Raw genomic sequence first — 18,907 nt, 5'->3', positions numbered from 1 at the left:
GCTTTATATGTAGGTAAGAACCAAGGAATGCAGTCTTGATTACTGGATCCATTTTGATCCATGACCAGACTGATATGTGTCCGGTCCATTCTGGCATACTGTGTGCTTGTATGCTGTACACTGAAAAGGAGAGGGGGAGGGAGAGAGGGGAGGAAGAAGGAAGAGGAAGAAAATGAAGGAAGAAGCAGGAAGAAAAGAAGAAGAAGAGGAGGAATAGTAATGGAGTGGACGGATTCATGAACAATAGCAGGCAGCAATGGGTGAAGACCTCCTTGTGACTCCTCGCCAGGGGTTGCATCCCTAGCTGAAGACTGGTTAAAAGTAAAAACACACACACACATAAAGAACTGGATTCAACCATCCGGATTGGGCTGGTTCATGTACTGATTATATATTTATACACACACACACACACACACACACACACACACACACACATAAAGAACCGGATTGGACCATCTGGTTTGGGCTGGTTCGTGTACTGATTGACCATTGGCCTGGTAAATACTGGCCAAACCATATTAAATCAGCTAGTATAGTAAAACATGGTAAGAACTATGTTATTGTTAACCATGCAATTCTTGGTAATCTTGTCTTACATGTTATTGTTTTATTATTTTGTGATATTTACATTTGTACCTTGTTAAAATGTATGAGACTTATTGTGGTATTCTGATGTGATCCAGGATCTTTAAGCCAAAAATAGTTCTTTCTCCATTTTAGTGATGTTCCTAAGAACTTTTTAGCATATATTTGTAACCAGTGCATATTTAGTATACTTAAAAAGTAAAAAAATATTTTTAGTTAGATTGGAGTCTAAAGGATGTGTCGATTTGCATTGTTATAGCTTATTGCGTGTGATAGTTGCTTACTTGCTTAGTCTAGGATAAGATTTGGTTCATCTTTTATATCTTGTTTTTAGTAGGACTCTTGAACCAATCATAACAAAAATATTGATCCCTCACATCATAAAATATCAAACATTTGAGGCAAAAATGTGAATTTTTCTATGTCCGTTGGCCTTTCACCTCTTTCCTATTTTCTCCACTTATCAATGTGTCCCATCCCACTTTCTTTCTAGCAAACACTCCTGTTAGAACCCTTGCAGATTCTAAACTTGGGGTTGATCTCTTTAGGGGATCGGCCTCCTTGGAACTCTATAGGGGTTCCTCTCTCCAAGTTGCTGCTCAAAGGCTGCATAAAAGATTCATCTATTGCTTATGAAAAGAGGAGGAATACATGACTATTTATAGGGCTTCTAAACCCTAACTCCTAATAGGACTCCTACTCAAGACTCCTACTTCTAACCAACTCCTAATAGGACTCCTACTTAAGACTCCTATTCCTTTACAACTCCTAATTCTTAAGACTCCTATTCCTTTACAACTCCTAATTCTTCTTTAAGAAACAACCTCCTAACCCTAGCCGGCCTCTTTACCTCTTTAATAGGGGTCGGCTTAGGTAGGTTTTACATGAATGTCCCTCTCAATTAGGACTCTCCTAGCTAGAGTCCTAACAGACCCGCCCTCTTCAAATCAGCCTTGTCCTCGAGGCTGACGATTCTTGAATTCTGGGAATTTGATCTTCAAGTCGTCATAGTTCTCCCAAGTGGCATTTTTTGATAATAGGTTCGCCCACTGTATTAGCACTTCAGTAGTGGGTTGTCATCGTTGAGTCACAATTCGCCGATCAATAATAGCACTTGGTTGGGTCTGGAGTTCTCCTTGCGTAGTCATATTTGGTGGGTGGCTTTGGGCTATCTCCAAGCACCTATTTACAACTTTTATTTGGTCGTCGGTTTGTGGGTGATATGCCATACTCCTTTTCAATTTAATACCCTGCATATGGAATAACTTTGTCCAAAATCTGCTTGTGAAGATGCAAGTAAAATTTGTCACAAGCATAATGCATCCCTTATAGTGTAATTCTTTTGAGTCCCAATTGTAATGAGCCACGGAGCTTGGTGCTTCCTCCAATTTTTTTTTTTTTTTTATAATCGTACTAGTCTCTGAATCTTCCTGCCATTCTATCTTAATATCCTCAAGGAAGTCGCTAGTCGGAAGTGAAACGGTCGAAACTTCAGCTTGCTCGGGTAGCTGCGAAAGCGCATCTGCAAGAACATTCTCTTTCCCCTTTTTGTAAGTTGTTTCATAATCAAATCTAAGAAGTTTTGTTACCCATTTTTACTGCTCAGGGGATGATATCTTTCACTCCAAAAAGTACTTAAGGCTTTTTTGGTCGGTTTTAATTTGAAATCATCGACCAATCAAGTAGGGTCTCCATCGCGTTGCTGCGCGCACAATGGCGAGCATCTCCTTATCATATGTTGACTTATTTTGATAGGAGGGAGATAATGCCTTGCTAGTGTATGCGAGTGGTCGACCATCTTGCATGAGAATGACTCCAATTCTGACTCTAGATGTGTCGGCCTCAATAATGAAGGGTCGGTTGAAATCTGGTAGTGTTAGCACCGGCGTCGTCGTCATGGCTGCCTTAAGTTTGTCGAAGGCAGCGGAGGCTCTGTCAGACCATTGGAAGACATCTTTTTTCAGTAAGGAAGTAACTGGTGCACTAATCTCTCCATAGTTTTTCACGAACTTGCAGTAGTAGCCTGTTAAACCCAGAAAGCCATGTAGCAATTTTATGTTCCTCGGGGTCAGCCAGTTTTGCATTGCTCCAATTTTGAAGGGGTCTACTGCCACACCTTTCTCCGATATGATATGCCCAAGATATTCCACCTTCTTTTGAAGAAAGCAAAAATTCATAGTGGTTGTTGTGTGTTCAAAAGGTGGTTTTCGGTATGTCTTCTTCGCATACTCGTATTTGATGATACCCGGATCGAAGGTCCAGCTTTGTGAAGATTTGTGCTCCCTTAGCAACTCATCTACTACTGAAATAGGGTATTTATCCTTGATGGTTATGCCATTGAGAGCTCGGTAATCAACACATAATCGCCATATTCCATCCTTCTTTCGTATGAGGAGCACCGGTGAAGAGTAAGGGCTGCAACATGGTCGAATAACTCCTGTTTTGAGCATCTCTTTTACAATCCTTTCTATTTCATCCTTCTGGAGATGTGGATACTGATATGGCTGAGCATTTGCTGCAGATTTGCCTGGAAGAATCGTTATACAATGATCATGCCGACGGGTAAGAGGTAGGTTGCACGGTTCGTCAAATATATCTGAAAATTCAGCAAGCAAAGGAAGTAGATTTGGATCTTCAAATTTTGTTGGCTCTCCCTTAGTTTGCTGCTCAAGTTGTACCAAAAGGCCGCTGCATGCTTTATGCAAAACCTTCTTCATTTGTTGTGTGCAAATCGTCGTTATGTCGCCCTCACGTTTCCCGTTCAGTATCACCTGTTTCTCCTTACTGTAAAGTTTTATAATTAGTTGCATAAAATTCCAAGAAATATCACATAATGTCGTCAACCATTTAATTATGAGCATGGCCTCATGATCATCAAGAGGGAGAAGGAAGAAATATGCAATTATCTCTTGGTCCTGCAGCAATAGTTTCTCCTGCGGGCGCCTACGATCACAATTAAAAATCCGTCCGTCGACGACCTTAACGTCAAACCTGCTGCAATTCTCAATAGGTAAGGCTATCTGGATAGTAACCTTACTATTTAGAAAGTTATTAGAACTGCCCGTGTCGATGAGAACAGTGATCGGTTGTTGTTTGAGAAGGCCTCTAACTTTTATCGTTTGCGGGTTTGAGTAGCCGGCTAGTGCATGTACCGTAACTTCAGTCGGTTGTGGCTCTTCTTCTGCATCTTCTTCTTCATGTTCAAGGCTCTCTTCTGGATGTTCAATGACCTCTTCTTCTATTGGTTCAATCATAAGAAGTCTCCCTTTACTACAACGATGCTCACGGCTCCACGGCTCGTCACAATGCCAACATAACCCCTTCGCATATCGCTCCCGAAGCTCTTCTCTTGTTGACCTCTTTGGTGTAGGGACTTGGTCGATAGTAGGGGGGGCTGAGGGCTTCAATATTACTGGTTGAGGAGTGACCCTAGTCCTCCGAGCTTCATGGTTCAATTGCTCCTCTTGATGTCGTGCGAAAGAGATGGCTGCCATAAGTGTATACGGTTGTCGCGCTTTAACTTCTCCTCGGATCTCCGGCTTCAAGCCCTCAATGATGGTCCTCAATAGCTGTTTTTGAGATCAATCACGAGTTTTATTAGATAACCTTTCAAACCTGGTTTGGTACTCCTGAATGGTGGAGGTTTGTCGGATCTTTGCTAGTTGTTCGTCAATATTCTCATAATCGGTTGGTCTGAAGCGAATCAGCAGTCCTTCTTTGAATTGTCGCCATGAAAGGACTCCTTAAGTATGTTCAAACCAGTCAAACCACTGTATAGCATCCCCTTCAAGATGTATAGCTGCAATTTTCACTATAGATACATCCGCGGTTTTGTGGTACCGAAAATATCGCTCCGCGCGCGAGATCCAACCAATCGGGTCTCCTTCTTCCCATCTAGGGAAGTCCACTCTCATGCATGGATAGTTGGGGTCAGTCATATAGCCTCCCCTCCCTTGGAAGTCATCTATTCGGGCTTGGTGTGATTGGGCAAAGCTCTCTCCTTGATATGATTTCTTCGGGCTTAGTGGTCGGCCCAATTTGAGTTCGGTAAAGAGCATCCGAATCTTATCCTCCATTCGCACCTCCAAGGCTTCGAATTTAGCATTGATTGCCTCTTTAGATGCCATAGTATATGCCCCCAAATCTCTCTTTTGTTGTTGGGTTAAAGGCATGTATAGGATGAGAGAAGTGATGGTTGAAAGGGTTGGTGGATTGGTGGATGTAGGCTGCGGTTTAGGCTTTTTTTGTGGCTATTTTGGGTGCAGTTTGAGGGTGTGGTTTGGTAGAGTTTTAGGGCTGTGGATGAAAGTTTTGGATCTGTGATAGATGGTAGTAAAGGTTTGACAGAAATCCGTGGAAGTTGCAGCAAGTATGTGCTGTCTTGTAAGAGTAGAATTATCGTCGAAGAAACAACGGTTTCTCGACGTAATTTCCACCAAAAACTTGAGAGAATTTAGGAAGGAATTGATAGAAAAATCACAGTTTATATGACAGCAAGGATATCTAATTTAATCAAGAAAATTTCGGCAATATAACAGCAAGGAAATTGGTGCAAGTTGCGATTGCAGAATTCTCGTCGAGAAATTTCAGCGGGTTACGATGAAAATTTGCAGCAACATAAAATCGTTTTTAGAGATGAATTTCTTAATAGATCAATCTTAGATGGAAGCCAAGATGATCTATGAAGTGTATAAGAAATTTCATTCAAAAAAGATTGCAAATAGATGGGTTAAGGTAACAATATGCAGCTGAAATTTTCTGCAGCATAGATTTTCAAGTGCAGCAGATTGGACATAAAAGATCAGTAGATTATATTGAGAATTTTTCAATGAAACCAAAGGGAAATCCACTGTTAGGAAGTGTCAAAGATGTCATAAAAATTTCGTAGAAATTTGGATAGAAAAAGCACAGTAGCAAGATCAAACAGATGGTGCTATGCGGCTTGAATTCTGCAATTCAAGTGCAGCAGATTGGACATAAAAGATCAGTAGTTTATATTGAGAATTTTTTGATGAAACCAAAGGGAAATCCACTGCTAGGAAGTGTCAAAGATGTCATAAAAATTTCGTAGAAATTTGGATAGAAAAAGCACAGTAGCAAGATCAAACAGATGGTGCTATGCGGCTGGAATTTTGCAATGTATCTTTCATCGTAGAGATGAAAACTTTGTGACGAAAAGTTTATGCAGCAATATAGGAACAATTTTTTTTTTTTTTGGATTTTCGAATAAGGATAACTAAATTGCAACAGCAGTAAGGTAGGAAACCAGAACCTGTTGCAATTTACGGGGAGATCAAAGGATGATCCGCGGTGGTGGAGATGATGGCGGAATTCGGTGACGATCTTTTAAGCAATTGTGGGAATTGCTTTGGGAGGTTGTGGAGGGTTGATGGATGGCAGTGGAAGGGCAGCGAGATGCCAAGAACGCTGCTCTGATACCAGGTGTTAGAACCCTTGCAGATTCTAAACTTGGGGTTGATCTCTTTAGGGGATCGGCCTCCTTGGAACTCTATAGGGGTTCCTCCCTCCAAGTTGCTGCTCAAAGGCTGCATAAAAGATTTATCTATTGCTTATGAAAAGAGGAGGAATACATGACTATTTATAGGGCTTCTAAACCCTAACTCCTAATAGGACTCCTACTCAAGACTCCTACTTCTAACCAACTCCTAATAGGACTCCTACTTAAGACTTCTATTCCTTTACAACTCCTAATTCTTAAGACTCCTATTCCTTTACAACTCCTAATTCTTCTTTAAGAAACAACCTCCTAACCCTAGCCGGCCTCTTTACCTCTTTAATAGGGGTCGGCTTAGGTAGGTTTTACATGAATGTCCCTCTCAATTAGGACTCTCCTAGCTAGAGTCCTAACAACTCCCTCACTCCCTATAATTCTAACAGAGTAACAGACAACATTATCATACATATACTATATGAAGGTTTGTCTTACTGGTCTGTACCGGTGTATCGACTAGCTATTAGTATGATACGTACCTTGGTGTATCGATGTACTGTATGTCAATACACCGGGGCATACCGACGATATGGTAAAATTGCCGAAAATAGCTTAATGGTACCATCTAGTATAGGGCGATCTACGTACTGGTCCCCTATCGAATCGGTATGTATCGCCCTTATCGGGTGGTATATCTCGATACGACGAACCCTGTATTATATGGCCTCAACATAATTATCGGATATACCATTATTTTATAAAAGCCACATAGTGAATCTCTAGTTGCTCTATAAACACACTTTTTAAATTGATAAAAATCATATGAAAATATTTCTCCTTTTTGTACTTTTTCCATTAATTGACTTAATAGTAAATAGCTTATGTTGTTGATCTTCAAGGCAGACAACCAAATTAACTTTTGGAAATATTCTTATACTACTGTTGCATAAATTAGCAGCACGAAAATATTAAATTTGCGAAATGGAAAAATTGCATGAATAATTTTTTGAGACCTGGGAGATGCTGACAATATAATCTTAAACTTTTTTTACTAAAATGCCAATGAAATTCATCTAAACTTCAAGCTGTCAACATCATCTGAAACTTCTTTTTTATTCAATCCCATTGAAATTCATCTGAACTTCAACTCGACATACATAGAATCATGCCTGCTCGACATCAAATTTTGATGGCATTGGAATTTTATCGAGTGACAGAGCTTTATTGGTTGGTCTATAATTTCAAGTTTTTGGGGACAAAGACATGTTGTGATCTTGCTTTTAATTGGTTGATGACTTTTGGACTCCTCAAAAAGTTCAAAGGACTGTTTCTTATAATTTTTCATCACTATTATTGGAACTCTATTTATTGTGTGAAAGCCAGAATGAGCTTACATTGAGTTGAAATTTGAAGGGCTGATATCTTGCCATTTGATTGACGAAATGAAGAATATCTGAATAGCGGACCAGCCACTAGAATGGTCTGTAAAGGGGTATATAACATCTGGTTTGGATTTGCACAACAGGATTGTACTATGCTGAAATTTTCAGGGTGATATTGCCCATCCTCGGGGTGATCTTACGCAGTTAGGTGCTGAATTTTATATCTTTTTCCTTCACCAGGAATGTTCTTGAAAGTTGTTCTGGTAAGAGGACTGGGAGGGGTTTGCTTTAGTTGTTGTTTTTCTTTGATCTTCTCTCAATTTATGACGAATCCCTAGAATGTAGCCTCTAATTCATCAATTGTGGACTTTTTTTCTCAAAAAAGTAAAAGAATGAATGAATTTGTGTAGTCTTCTATATCCTTGACCAGTCTAGCATATTACAGAAGCTTTGTCGGTGGTTCCGATTGTTGATAGCGGGCATTGGTTCAGTAGAGTCACCACTTGTGAGTTGCATAATGCCTATTGGCGAGGCATCTTGTAAATTTAGTAGCTGATACGATAAGTTGCTATATTTAGTGATCTTGGTAGCCATATTGGCTTTGACGAACATACTATTGAAGATCCAAAGCTGATCGAGGTGGATTTATAGTTTAGTTGTCGATAGGCTGTAATGTTGTCACTCATTGGTATCTATTTCCATCATATGGATGGTCGAGATATGAGCTACAGTAAGCTATCCACAACCGTCACAGAGGTTGTTTTAGGTCTGACATTATCATCAAGGAGGATCATGAGGTGTTAGAACTGAAATATATATCTTCTCCTTGACGTAGCACATCAGGATATAAATGCTCTCAAATTTATAAGTATTGTTCTTCTTCCCAGAGCTTGTGACGGACAGTTAGGATAGAACCTTTCATATGCTTTGAGAAGATTACTAGTACAATCCTTTGAACTTTGGATCTTCAATGATATATCAGTGGACAAGTTTAATCATTGTTGTAGTATTGGCATCTGATTTATCTTTGATGTTAGCTGACCGCTCTGGAAGGGGTTTCCAGCTGATAATTGCTATATGGATCATTTTCATACCTACAGGATTACAGTCATTGATATCGGGGCAACCATGTAGGAGAACTAACTGAATAATGGGGCAATCATGTAGCAGAACTAAGTTGATGTATCAGTGGATATGTTTTTAAGTAGTGTCATGTTAGTCAACTTAGAGAACCATTTAGCAGAACTGACCGACTTTTGGTTGTTGTAATCATCCCAAGTAATCCTTCCTATTTCTTGCAGGTACTTCTTCATGAAGGTGGGACGCTCCTTGTCTGTCTTAACTCGGTTCGTGCCCTCAACAACCCAACATGGTCCTGGAAAGAGGATCTTCGGCAAGCACTGTATCAACTAAAAAAGGTTTTAGTCGATCTTACAAAATGGAGGCCGTCCTGGAACAGTACTATTCAACCATCGGCCGTGTAAAATCTGTAGAATGAGTGTCTCTAGAATTAAATTGGAGAGCAAGTTTTCATAGTTTTTGGCATATAATCTGTCATCCTTACGGTGTCCACCATATCGTGGAACTCGTTGGCATCCTTCAATGTAATAGCTTAAAAGCCCTGTGCCTTGTCATCTCCAACAACAAGGACAATCTTCGCATCTGTGAATTGACTTTTTACTGCCCAATTCTTAATGAACTAGACGTGTGTTACAAATAGGACGACTGTAACTTGTCTTGCTGATTGACTCTCGTGTTAAAAGACTGAAGGGCAAATAAAACTAGTGAGTTCTCTGTGGAAGCTCACTCTTTTTGTGCTTTTGTAAAGAAAGGACAAAAGTCTTTTCTTTTCTATTTCAATCTCATCGAATTGAATCAATGTATTAAATTGCATCAGTTCAATTTAATTGAACATTTATTAAATTGAAAGATGTGTTCTTCATTAAATAATATGATATGATTTCTTAGGCATCAGATACATCAAATGAGGAACTAACTGTTAGAAAACTCTCACTTTTGCATAGTATCAATTATCGAACTAATTGTTAGAACTAATTCTTAGGCATCTTGTGGTTTTTTGAGGGGTGAATTTTCGAAAAAGCCTCCATCTCTTAGTTTTTCTCGAGAAGCATCTTTCATTTTCAAAAATCTCAGACATCACCTTTTTTTTTTTACTAATACGTAAAATATATATCCATAGCCGTTTACATTTTTTTTAATCTTTTTCTCTCATTTTTCTTGTGGATCGATCTACAGGTGAATCAGTCTAATTATAATATTTTCAGTAATATTAGACACTAAAACATAGTAAAAAAAAAAACTATATTATAGTAAGTTTTCTAGAATTACTGAAAACAAAAATATTATATTACAATATTTTGTATTGCATTATTTTCTATTATTATTGAAAAATACTATAATGTAGTGTAAAAACATTGTAAACATAATATTTTTATATAATTTATACAAAAAGAATATTATGTTATAATATTTTTATACTATATGTTATAGTATTTTTTGGGTATTGTTGAAAACATCATAACACACCATCTAAAAACACTAAAAAACTAGATTGGTCCATAGAAAAAGAGAGGAAATAAATATTACACAAAAGAAAGATGTGTTATTTGAGAATTCTAGAAACGATAGATATGATTCTCGGGAAAAATCTAAATATTTTTTTCTTTTGAAACTTGACTCAAGAATTCTATTCAAAAACTTTTTAATATTCCGAAACCTCCTCTATAAATGGATGTAAATATTTTTTTTTCTTCTCTTCTCTTCTCTCGGAGTAACGTCGAAATAGCATCGAATCGTAGAGTAGAGGGACAACAAACGATATCGAGGGAGCATCGAGCGATGAGTAGCACTAAGTTCGGACGATGCGACAATGATTCCGACATAAGGAATTATGAAAAAAAAAAAAGATTGATAATTAAGGAACTATAAATAATAAATTTATATTATATATATATTTTAAAGATTACCCACAGCAAAGGTTTCCAGTAAACATGGAACGTTGTCCAGCTTCTTGAGAGGTGTACGAAATTGTCTTCGACTCACTACAGAAAATAATAAATTATCATTTAATTATTATAGAAAAAGAAACTTGTTTCCCAAGACTGCTGGAAATTTCAACCGCGGAAAACTAACGATATGAGTCTGGTTTGTTGGAGAGGCGCTGCAGCAGCGCGATGAGTTTTTTGGCCGGGCGTTTGGCCGCCACCGAGGGGGCTTATTTCCTCCACGAGTCGAAGAACGCCGTCGGGCGTCTCGCCCAGAAGCTTCCGCCGCCGCCGCCGCCCTCAGCTTCCGCCGATGGCGTTAAGGCCTTGACGGATGACGCCGTCGGGACCGCCGACGTTCTCCCGGAGATCCTCCGTCACTCCCTCCCCATCAAGGGAGCGGCGGTACCAGAACCATCCTCCCTCTCGTTCTCCTCCAGATGGCTCGTCCATAGCTCGTCCTCCTCTTCCGCCCCTGTTCCATCGGATCCTCACAATCCCCTCCGGTCTTACATTTCTTTGCCGCAGGCCACCTTCGGACCTAAAAGGTATGCTCTCTCCTCTTTTAGAACAATTGCACTTCTTGATTCTATTTACATCTGTGCTTAATTTTGTAGAGTCGACATTGCATACTTTTTTAGGTTTTCTTGGATAATTTTGTCAATTAATTGGTGATCGACCATTTACATCTGCGCCACATCTTGATAACCTCGAGATGATATTACCACTTGTTTGTGCCATATGTCTCAAAGTTATTTCTGCCACAAGATGATACGACCGGAAGTGGTTCTGTTCTAGTTTTATATTATAGCTGTTAGCTGAGATGATAGCTTTGTGAACGCAGGGTTTAGCTCATGTCTGCTGTTGATTATTGTTAATACAGATGGCAAGTGCCACTTGAGCAACTAAACATTTCAGCATCTACCGCAAACGACTTGAGGCATGATAGATATTCACCTGCTGACTCAAAGAAGATAAAGGCTGCATTAGTGGGTTACTCACAGAGTAATTTCCTCATCCCTTTCACATATGACATTCTAGGAGATACTAATTTTACTGTGTTTTGTTTTTTAGATTTATAATATTGAGAAAAATTGTAAAATCATTTGATGAAGATTTCTGCTTTTATTTATAGAACTTATGGAATATGCTTGATTCAGTAATGACATTGATCTAGTTTGGTTAGGTTGAGTCGAGTTCATATTCCATTAGTTTTATGTTCTTGATAGCCATGGCCAAATGTGTTTTTCAATTTCCTGAGTATTTTTCGTTTTGGTTATGAGCGTATATTAAGAAGGATATTCTGATAATATTATACTTTATTCTTGTTAACTTGGGCTACCTAGACATCCATATGCGCAAAAGGGTATCTATAGGCCGTGGTTCAGGAAGGATTCTCTATATGATAATAAGATCTTATTAAATGCACTAAGAGAGAGAGAGAGAGAGAGAGAGAGAGTTAAATTAGAGCAATGAAGCTTTTGAGAGTCTGTCAATTTCCAAGACTTGAAAACAATTTAAAGAGAAGAACAACAAAGAAAGGGTAAGGTACAACATTTTTTATAGTGGTTCTGTCCACGACCGATGTCCACTAAATCTCTATATTGGCAACCAAAGATCGGCTACCCTTTCGAGCTTTCTCCTTTTCATGAATTGGGAATGAACCTTTACAATTCAAATTTGTCTCACGACTTCTTAACAAAGTTTTGCACTCTCTTATCTCTTTTTCTCCTGTAAGAACAATCTCACAAGATTCAATGAGAGACGAAGAGCTAGTTAAATCAATCAAAAGATTAAAAACCTTGAAGAACTTAAGAATTTGTTAGAAAGAAGGCTTTTAAACACAAATTTACTGGCTTCTCTTTTAAACCACTACCACAATTCACCTAGCTGGTGGGGTATTTATTGGAAATTCCATGTATCTTAAATAACCTCAAATAACCCATCAACAATTATATCTGTTGATTGTTAGAGTGTCGATGGCTATCTGGAGGTGCCATCACTAAAAGGGCATTATGTCACAGAGTTGGTTGTAATTGCCTTAGTAGTGTGGAACCTTAGTGAAACCTACTCGCAAAAGGTTAGCTAAGTTGCAACCTCTTGCAGGGCTAGCAGACTTGCAAGATATAAAACAATTAGTGGTTAAGCAATTATCAGGCCACTGTTGCTTTGCAAAGGCATTTCGAATCAGATTGAACAAGCAATGAAGCACTTAAGAACTTTGTTGGCACAAAAGAGTCACACACAAGTTTCAAATGACAGCACACAAGGGGTCGTGGGGAGTTGGACAAGGCCCAACAGTCAACTAGCATTCAAAGCTCTACAACTATGTACCGACTAAAATGTTTGGCCACCTTAATATTACCCGGGGAACACATCCCCTTAGGTGCCACCCGATGGGGTTCCAAGGGGCTCAGATAGCTGATGTCTCGTTGCCATGTGCTCTCAAGGGAAATCCTTCCATGATCCTTCCATGGCATGGGGTCTTTGCTGTTGTTGTTGCTCGGTTGTCACCTTGTGCAACTATCAATAGATAGAACAGCTCATGTACTATTTATAAAGCTGTGGGGCCCAAACTACAGGAAAAATAAGACTGACAGGCTACCACAGACTTCACTAGTTACAACAATACAAGGAAAATGACAGATAAATTGATTAACTGCTTGCACAATGAAGTTGTGGTTCTTGTGCTTATTTTGGTTCACATAAAGCTATGTGAAGCTTGCACGCTTGTTTTCATGCTATTTGAAGCTTATTGAGGTTCAGATTGTAGCTCTCTCCCGAGCAGCTGTCAACTTGTCATGCTACAAGCTTGCATTCCATAGTCGTAAGCTTGTATTCTTATTTAATTGAGGCTAGATCTATACATTTCTAGCATAGGTCTACTTGAATCTAGGTCAAACTTGCATGTATTCAGCCTGATCAGTGTGGAATATTAAATCAGATATTTGCACTTATTATATCTACTTGAATTTGGACTGGATATATATGAATGCTCAGATCTTGCATCCTTTGGTCCCTGACTTGCATTTCTCGTACAGTTGAAGCAGTAGTAAGCTTAATTGACATAGTGGCTGGTAACAGAAGTAAATTTAATGACCAATTTGCCATGACTATTGCTAGTTTGATTCAGTTACAGCATAGTCTATCAATATCAATATCAAATGTCATGGGAGCAGTATCATTTGTGGGTTTGTCAAGATTGTTCTCCATTCATGCGAGATTGTGGACCTAGACCCACCTACTAGGTAACACAACATTTGTCTTAGTGGTAGTGGGCACTTCACTAAAATAGGGTATGACTTGTATACACGTTTTGACGTATATTTGTGATGATACATAATACATGTACAATGTCATATGCAAGCTTCATTTATTTTTAAATTTATTACATATATATTTCTTACATCATATTTCTTACATAATAGTTCTTAAAAATATTTTTTGATTTATCAGCAAGACAAAAATAAAAAATAGGATTAGTAGGGTTTTAAGGTTCCGAAATTGGTATTTGTTATTCTGGATGATACTGGACCATACCTTACACTCACCAAATTCTGATACTATTATCGTTTCTTTTAGATTGATGTCCGGTATCAGTACCAAATCAAGATTATAAACCTTAGCATGAACTTGTGGAGTAACCACTAATGATCTAAACTTAATGATGTCCACCGTAACAGACAAATAGGATAGTGTTAGGAATAACATTTATATGAGGCATGCTTATGAGTTTGGTAAAAAGAAAGTAATTTGACATTCAATTTTTTTCTTTTGAGTAGACAACGTAACATACTATCACAGTATCACTCTTGTCTTTAGGTTTTTAGTACTTTCCTATTGGCAGTGGTAGAAATTTGTTCTAAATTTATTCTTTTACAAATATTGCATATGAAAATTTACCAGTTTGATGTGTATCCTATGTAGTTGGAAAAGCATTTGCTGTTGCTACATCAATAGTTTTTGGTGGTGCTACGATTCTACTGGCTTATGCAGCTAATAGTCTACAGTTGCACAGTGTAAGTTTTCATGCACGGTTGCATTAACTGCAATGCCCTCTTAGCATTTGTTTTCTTGTCTACAAACATTTTTGAGTAAGGGCCATGTACTTGGCAAGCATGATATATCTTCCATCATTAAGATTGTTATTTTGAAAAAAAGGATGTTGGTTGTCTTATTTCGTATATTCGATAGTATACTATATGAGAAGTAATTTTAGTATTCTAATTTGTTAGGATCCAAAGCCCTTTAACATAATTGATATTATAATTCTCTTTTTGGATTGTAGACCGCATACTAGCTCATAGATTTGATTAAGAAAATGAAACAAAGGATGAGCTTTGAAGCAAGAATGAAAAATAGAAAAGAGAAAAAAGAGAAGTGAACATATAAAGTGGATATAAATAGCACATTGTCTCATTTTTTTCTAAATACACCAACATAAGGAGATGGACACATCAAAATTGAATTTTATATAGTTTTAAATAATTTTCAGGCCACTAATAATTTAGCATGTAATATTTAGCTTTTATGGAACGTACATCCAGATAAATTTTGTAATATCCTGATTTGGATTGAGTGTGGGCTAAATTTTAATTCTTATACGAGTTATACCCAATGCTCATTTTATGAGTAGTCCATTTTGGGTGAATAGCTTATATGGTCTGATGCTTGAGTTGTAACAAATATGATGTCAAACTGACAGTCACTCTTGTGATGAAAATATGCTCAGGTCAATCTAGAGTTCTACTAGACCTATCCCAAGCTTGAACTTACCACGATTGGACCATCTTGAAGATATAGGACCTTATTGAAAATGTTGATTTATGATGACTTGATTTGCATCTTTAATTCAAGTGACCTAAGGACACCAAATCAATATTCAAGTTAAAACTTAGCCAAGATTCAAATCAAGACCTAGATGATTCCCAATGAACTCTCTTGCATAAGGGGATTCTTGGTCCTAGTCGGATTAGGAATATTATTGCATTTTCATCACATCTTCAAAAGCAGTTCTCGAAGACCTAAACTTTTAATTAGACTTAAATTAGTGTCCAAAAGCCCTAACATGAGCGTAGTATAGGTTATAAATTATAATAACTATTTTCCTAATTAGAGTCATATTCTAAGAGCTATGGAGTCCTATAACATGGGGATTTTTGTTAATGTGTAAAACTTTCCATCACTCATCTTTTATGATTGTTAGTCCTATTAAGTCCTACTTTGTTTAAAAATAAGAAGGGGTAGGATGACAATCTAACACAAAGGCCGTGTATCCTCAAAGGCATCATATCCTATCAATTGTTAGCAACGTTACTTCCTTACTAGTTATCTCCAACTCTCTTCCGTTTGTCTCCTCCTACATCTTATCTTCCTCCTTTCTTTTTTCATCTTTTCTCTTGAAACACAGAGGATGCCTTCTGTCGAAGAAAGAAGACCATCGGTAAATGAGTAAATATTTTATCAATTTGATATCAAAGCTAGTATTTGAAATCAGATACAGATTAGGTATTGTAACCAATTCAAAGACTTGGTTAAAATTTCTAGGTTCCAACTACTATTCGAATATATTCCGTAGAACCTGATGAAGTCTAATCAAGCGGGGACTTTTTAATCAATAGTTAATCAAGTTAGAGTCGTATTCACTTTATTTTAGCCCAATCCAGTGGTTTTTCACCTCTCAAGTTGCTCTTACAAGCAATAAACATCAGGGTTCTATAGAAGTTATTGAAATATTCTGAATAATCCCACATTGGAAGTGGGCAAGATTAAGATTAGTTTATAAGGGTTTGATGAGTGTATTACTATCAATTTCAACTTAAATATTTTGATCAGTGGTTTGGGCCACACAAAGTTGATAGGTTAGTTAACCCATCAGGCCCGGGTCATGACAATTATACCTTTTATATTTGACTTCATCTTTCTTTTAAGTTATTCTAAATATGTAAAAATGATCTTCCAAAGTCATTGCCGTTAATCTCTGCTATATGCCACTACAATGATGACTGAGATGTTTGTTGATACACCATGCTTTTGTGTTTGTATATCCATCAACGTATCTGGTGAGCTCTCTCATTCATCTCAGTTTTGATAAACTGAGATTCTTTTGTAGGATCTATACTGCAATAGGAAGCTGAATGATAATCATTCAGCTTTTTGCTGATAGAAATTCATCTCATTATAATAACTCTGAGCACATGCTTAATGGATTTAATCTTAAGACACTGCACAACATGATGCTTCTAATGTCATCATCTTTCTTGATCATGTTAAACCAATTTACTTTGATTGTCTATCAAAATGGATAGTTATCCATTGCGAATGGCCTTAACAACTTTATGATGTTTTTCTTTAAGATTGATGATATAAAGACTAAAGGAAGAGATCTAATCCAGCCAGGAGCTGATATGGTGAAGGAGCAGATGGGTCCATTACGCATTTGGGTAAGTGAGTTGGTTAATTTTCTTTTCCAAAAGTTATTTTGTGTCCTTTATATCATAAGTATTCGAACCAAACCAGTAATGATATGGCCAAACTTCAGTCTTTAGGTCAGTGCTCAGAATAATGGGTATCAATCAGACCAGGTTAATAAAATATAAAAACAGCATCCCCAGAGGACGAGCCTCCCTCTAATGTGGAGGGTGTACCCCTGACCGGTGGGATTTAATAAAATATATTGAAGATAAATAATATTTTTAATTTTCTCTTCTCTTCTCTTCCTTTTTATTTTTTTTGGCTGTCTTCTTGTTTTCTCTTTTTCTGTCATCTTCCCTTCCCTCCTTTTCCTTCCTTTAAGCTGCTTCTCATTTTCTTGCTAATTATTTCTTCTTTCTCCTTTTTCTTCTACTTATCCTCCTCTTATACTTCCATTATTCTCCATTTTTATCTTTCGCTTTTGCTCCTGTCTTGGATGCTTCCCTCCTCTATTTCGTTTTTCCATTCCCCCTCTTCCTATTCTCTCGAGATGACTGCATTGCATAGGTTATGTGGTCTCTGTGAGTGTCATCGTTAATATGAAATACATAGAGCGAACTATATATATGCAATCCTTAAAACTAAAAGGTATGAGAATCCCCTTATATATCAATATATGGTTTACATTCTCTCTAAATTATTGCCTATGCCATTATTATCATTTTAGTATAAACATAATCCACACAAGTGCTACTTGGTTTAATCTTTACCAAATTCTTGTATCTAAACTCACTTAAATTATTTTGTAGATAAATCATTTCAAAAATAACATTTTATTTGCCTTCCAAAAAAATAAACTTGATAACTTACTTTTTTTTATATTTAATTAAATGTTAAATATTTTGACATAAACTTGTATACTGCTACTTATCCTATATGCATTAGGTGGTACACTTACAACTTTGAGAGCATTGACAAAAATCAAAATCTCAGTTATTCACTGTCATGATTTTGAATTTTAGCTACTAATCAACTTTCCTGCAAATTACAGGCGGAGAAAATGTCGAGAAAATGGCATCGTGAAGTTGACGGTGAAGCTAAAGAGAAGACCATCATCAAGGAGCTCGCTAGAACTTTGGGGTCTAGAACGTCTAATTGATGCATTTGGATCATTGTCTTGGGCGATGTACTCTCGGACTCCGTATGGACCGTAACATGTAACCACCTGTGATATAATGTCACCCATGATGTAATCTATATACAATATTTTATGTCGCTGCTTGTGCTTGTGAGGTAGAATTTTGATTAGGACAAGTTAACCTACAGTTCACGGAAAGTCGCATTCGGATGCATGCTATAGTTCACAAGGCGTTTTGTTCTGCTTTTTCTGGTTGATGCAACATTTACCCCATCTGTCTGTGTGGTTTGGTACCTTTTCCGAGAGGAATACGAAATAAGAAACTCACGGGGCGCATTGATGAACCGTTCCATCTGAAAATTTATGTATTGGAACGATCGATAAAAAAAAATTGTAATCCACCAAAACATGTATTTTTTTAATATGACAAAAAGTGTTTTCAGGTTGCTTATTTTTTTTAATAATAAAAAAAAACTCATCCAATTGAATTAACATATTGAATTGGACCGATTTAACCTAACTCAGTAAATTATACCGATCCAAAAAGAATGATAACTAACAAAATTATTAATATTAATATTAATTCATTTATAATAATAATAATTATTAATCTTAAAATAATCTTCATCTTTCTTTTTATCTTTTTCTAATCCGTTGGGCTATTAGTTTCCGGTCACTCGAACGGACAGGCCGACGTAGCATTTGCGTACGACTTCGTATACTGATAGTGTCGTGGCAGGACTGGCGGTGCGAGCCAGGTGTTTCGCTTTTTCCTGTTTTTGACGGGGACTGCTCCACTCATATCCCACTCATTCGGGTCGCCAAATTTCACTTTTTTTTAGTGCAAGTGTCATTGGCGTGACATATTATTCAGTGGCCGATTTAAAGCACAGAGTCTTATTTTTTTCTATTTACCCGCATCGTAGCA

General features: G+C 37.4%; 2 protein-coding genes across 2 annotated transcripts in view; both read left to right on the top strand.

Moving 5' to 3' along the window:
* The window catches only part of LOC103998056 (probable cadmium/zinc-transporting ATPase HMA1, chloroplastic), a 39,992-nt gene extending 30,851 nt beyond the window's left edge, over window positions 1–9,141 (top strand). The window contains exon 13 of the mRNA XM_009419431.3: window positions 8,724–9,141. Coding sequence (XP_009417706.2) covers window positions 8,724–8,906 — 183 coding nt within the window. The 3' untranslated portion in view covers window positions 8,907–9,141. The remainder of the gene's footprint in view (window positions 1–8,723) is intronic.
* Window positions 9,142–10,555: 1,414 nt separating this feature from the next.
* On the top strand, window positions 10,556–18,208 carry LOC135650115 (uncharacterized). The gene is made up of 5 exons (XM_065169268.1): window positions 10,556–10,975; window positions 11,311–11,432; window positions 14,355–14,446; window positions 16,784–16,870; window positions 17,893–18,208. Exons 1-5 carry the CDS (start codon window positions 10,617–10,619, stop codon window positions 17,998–18,000), a joined length of 768 nt encoding a protein of 255 aa, XP_065025340.1. The 5' UTR covers window positions 10,556–10,616; the 3' UTR covers window positions 18,001–18,208.
* Window positions 18,209–18,907: the final 699 nt, after the last annotated feature.

This window comes from Musa acuminata, chromosome BXJ3-9, assembly GCF_036884655.1.
Source record: "Musa acuminata AAA Group cultivar baxijiao chromosome BXJ3-9, Cavendish_Baxijiao_AAA, whole genome shotgun sequence".
Classification (NCBI taxonomy): Eukaryota; Viridiplantae; Streptophyta; class Magnoliopsida; order Zingiberales; family Musaceae; genus Musa; species Musa acuminata.
This window is presented reverse-complemented; position numbering and strand designations above follow the sequence as displayed.